The sequence below is a fragment of the Leptodactylus fuscus genome, chromosome 9 (assembly GCF_031893055.1).
Source record: "Leptodactylus fuscus isolate aLepFus1 chromosome 9, aLepFus1.hap2, whole genome shotgun sequence".
NCBI classification, from domain to species: Eukaryota; Metazoa; Chordata; class Amphibia; order Anura; family Leptodactylidae; genus Leptodactylus; species Leptodactylus fuscus.
In genome coordinates, this window is record NC_134273.1 from 89299796 (window position 1) to 89303079 (window position 3284).

General features: G+C 42.4%; 1 protein-coding gene across 1 annotated transcript; it reads right to left on the bottom strand.

Annotated features, from left to right (window-relative positions):
- Nucleotides 1-394: 394 nt before the first annotated feature.
- LOC142217881 (olfactory receptor 1-like) lies at nt 395-1351 on the bottom strand. The gene has a single exon (XM_075286204.1). The coding sequence runs from the start codon at nt 1349-1351 to the stop codon at nt 395-397; it is 957 nt and encodes a 318-aa protein (XP_075142305.1).
- Nucleotides 1352-3284: the final 1933 nt, after the last annotated feature.

The window sequence follows — 3284 nt, forward strand, 5'->3', positions numbered from 1 at the left end:
TGAGCGCAGCTCTGGAGTATAATACAGGATAAGTAATGTAATGTATGTACACAGTGACTGTACCAGCAGAATAGTGAGCGCAGCTCTGAGGTATAATACAGGATAAGTAATGCAATGTATGTACACAGTGACTGCACCAGCAGAATAGTGAGCGCAGCTCTGGGGTATAATACAGGATAAGTAATGTAATGTATGTACACAGTGACTGCACCAGCAGAATAGTGAGCGCAGCTCTGGGGTATACACAAATATAATCAAAAATCTATTAGAGAATGATTATAATTTATTTCCATATGATGTTACTTCCTTATTAACCCTTGCTTATTACCTTATTTTTTAATCTAAAAATGAGTCCTGACCATACAGTAAGTCTATGACAAATCCTCAGCAGGAGTCATCGGCATCGTCTTGTCCCATTGTCTGGAATCAGCAGGTGTCTATGGAAGGTTCTCTGCAGGGCGGCCTTCAGGTCTTTGTTTCTCAGGCTGTAGATTAAGGGGTTCAGTAATGGGGTGACCAGTGTATATATAATAGTGGCCGTTCTGTTCAGTGCCAGAAGATTACTGGTGTTAGGGACAAAGTAGATGAAGGTTACTGATGCATAATATATGAGAACCACAGTCAGGTGAGACGTACAGGTGGAGAAGGCTTTATGTTTTCCATCATTGGTGCGAATTTTGGTCACTGCCCTAAAAATTCTAAAATATGTGTAAAACGTAATAAGAAAGGCTATGGCCCCAAAAACACTCCCTACAGTTACTAGGACTAGGACATTGATGGAAGTGTCAGTGCAGGAGATCTGGAGCAAATGGGGCAGATCACAGAAGAAATTCTGGATGAAGTTTGGACCACAGAACGTCAACCTTCTCAAACATAGAGTAAAAATTATGGGGGCGATGAGAGCAGAAGACCAAGCCAAGGTCATCATCTGAGTGCACAAGCCCCAAGACATGACATGTAAGTAATAGAGGGGGCGACAGATTGCGACATACCGGTCATAAGACATGGAGGACAACAGGAAAGCTTCAGAGCCCCCAAAATACATCACAAAGAACATCTGTGCTATACAGTCTGGAAGAGACATGGACCAGCGATGGGTGGTGAGGTCATAGAGCAACCTCAGGACAGTGACCGATGAGTAGGACATGTCCAAGAAGGCTAAGTTTCCTAGAAAGAAATACATGGGAGTATGAAGATGAGCACAAGTAACAACGAGAAGGATGATAAGAAGGTTGGACGAGACGGTCATCAGGTAGATGAGGAGGAAGATGGTGAAGAGGACGTAGATGGTCCTCGGAGTGTCTGATAGACTCATGAGAAGAACGCTGGAGATGGCTGTTTGGTTCTTCATCATCGTATCTTTGCATAAACCTTCCCAAAATTATAATGTCAGACAAATTTCAAGTGTAATAGGTGCAATATATGGACCAGTAGATGAATGGCCCAACTCAGATCCTGGTGAGAGTTCCTCCATCGTCAGATCTTACTGATGCTAATGGCGTCCTTCATTATAAACCTCTTACGTTTTCCCAGGAGCTGCAGCCACAGGGGCCCCAACCTCTGATCGGCACATCCAGAAATAACGTAACAAGGTCCCAGGACAGTCATTTCAGAGCTGGTGATGTCGTCTGTTATTTTCAGGCTTATTAGGTTCTTGTTTCATTTTAACCAGTGAAGATCCGGAGCGCTCAGATCTCCAGCACATGCCAGGGGTTACATCACCCCATAAGAGATGGAGTTGGGGCGAGGAGGCGGAAAGGTCCAAGCCCTCCGCCCGGGGAAGGATAATGTAGAGCCTCTTACTATAAACTATAGGTCTACACTCTCTTAGGTTCTGCGGTGCGACATCCACTGGTGACCAACCATTACATTACTGGTGGGCGGACAGTCCAGAATGGCCCCGGCATTGGTAGTGTAACATGTGGTGTATAGTGAGGTCACTGCAGACTGCTCCCATGCCCACAATGTCCCAGGGTTACTGCACTCACCTGCTAAACTTCCTTTTGTCAGTATCTGTGCTTGTGTGTATGTAAGACGTCTTCTCCAGTCAGTCCTTGTCTTCACTAGGCTTCAGTTTTCAGTATCATGTCCTGCTGTTTGGACACATGTTGTCTGTCTGTCTGTACAGTGCTCTAGTGTGTCTGTATTTCTATATGTCATGTTTGGAATCTTGTCCTCCTGTCTGTATGGTCACATCTATATTGTTCTATTCCAGTGTACTCCTATATGGATGTATATGTCCTTCTGCCTTGGACTCCTATATGGATGTATATGTCCTTCTTCCTTGTATTCCTATATGGATGTATATGTCCTTCTGCCTTGTATTCCTATATGGATGTATATGTCCTTCTGTCTTGTATTCCTATATGGATGTATATGTCCTTCTGCCTTGGACTCCTATATGGATGTATATGTCCTTCTGCCTTGGACTCCTATATGGATGTATATGTCCTTCTGCCTTGGACTCCTATATGGATGTATATGTCCTTCTGCCTTGGACTCCTATATGGATGTATATGTCCTTCTGCCTTGGACTCCTATATGGATGTATATGTCCTTCTGCCTTGGACTCCTATATGGATGTATATGTCCTTCTGCCTTGTATTCCTATATGTATGTATATGTCCTTCTACCTTGTACTTTTATATGTATGTATATGTCCTTCTGCCTTGTATTCCTATATGGATGTATATGTCCTTCTGCCTTGGACTCCTATATGGATGTATATGTCCTTCTGCCTTGTATTCCTATATAGATGTATATGCCCTTCTGCCTTGTATTCCTATATAGATGTATATGTCCTTCTGCCTTGTACTTCTATATGTATGTATATGTCCTTCTGCCTTGTATTCCTATATGGATGTATATGTCCTTCTGCCTTGGACTCCTATATGGATGTATATGTCCTTCTGCCTTGTATTCCTATATAGATGTATATGTCCTTCTGCCTTGTATTCCTATATAGATGTATATGTCCTTCTGCCTTGTACTTCTATATGTATGTATATGTCCTTCTGCCTTGTATTCCTATATAGATGTATATGTCCTTCTGCCTTGTATTCCTATATGGATGTATATGTCCTGCTGCCTTGTATTCCTATATGGATGTATATGTCCTTCTGCCTTGGACTCCTATATGGATGTATATGTCCTTCTGCCTTGTATTCCTATATAGATGTATATGTCCTTCTGCCTTGTATTCCTATATAGATGTATATGTCCTTCTGCCTTGTACTTCTATATGTATGTATATGTCCTTCTGCCTTGTATTCCTATATGGATGT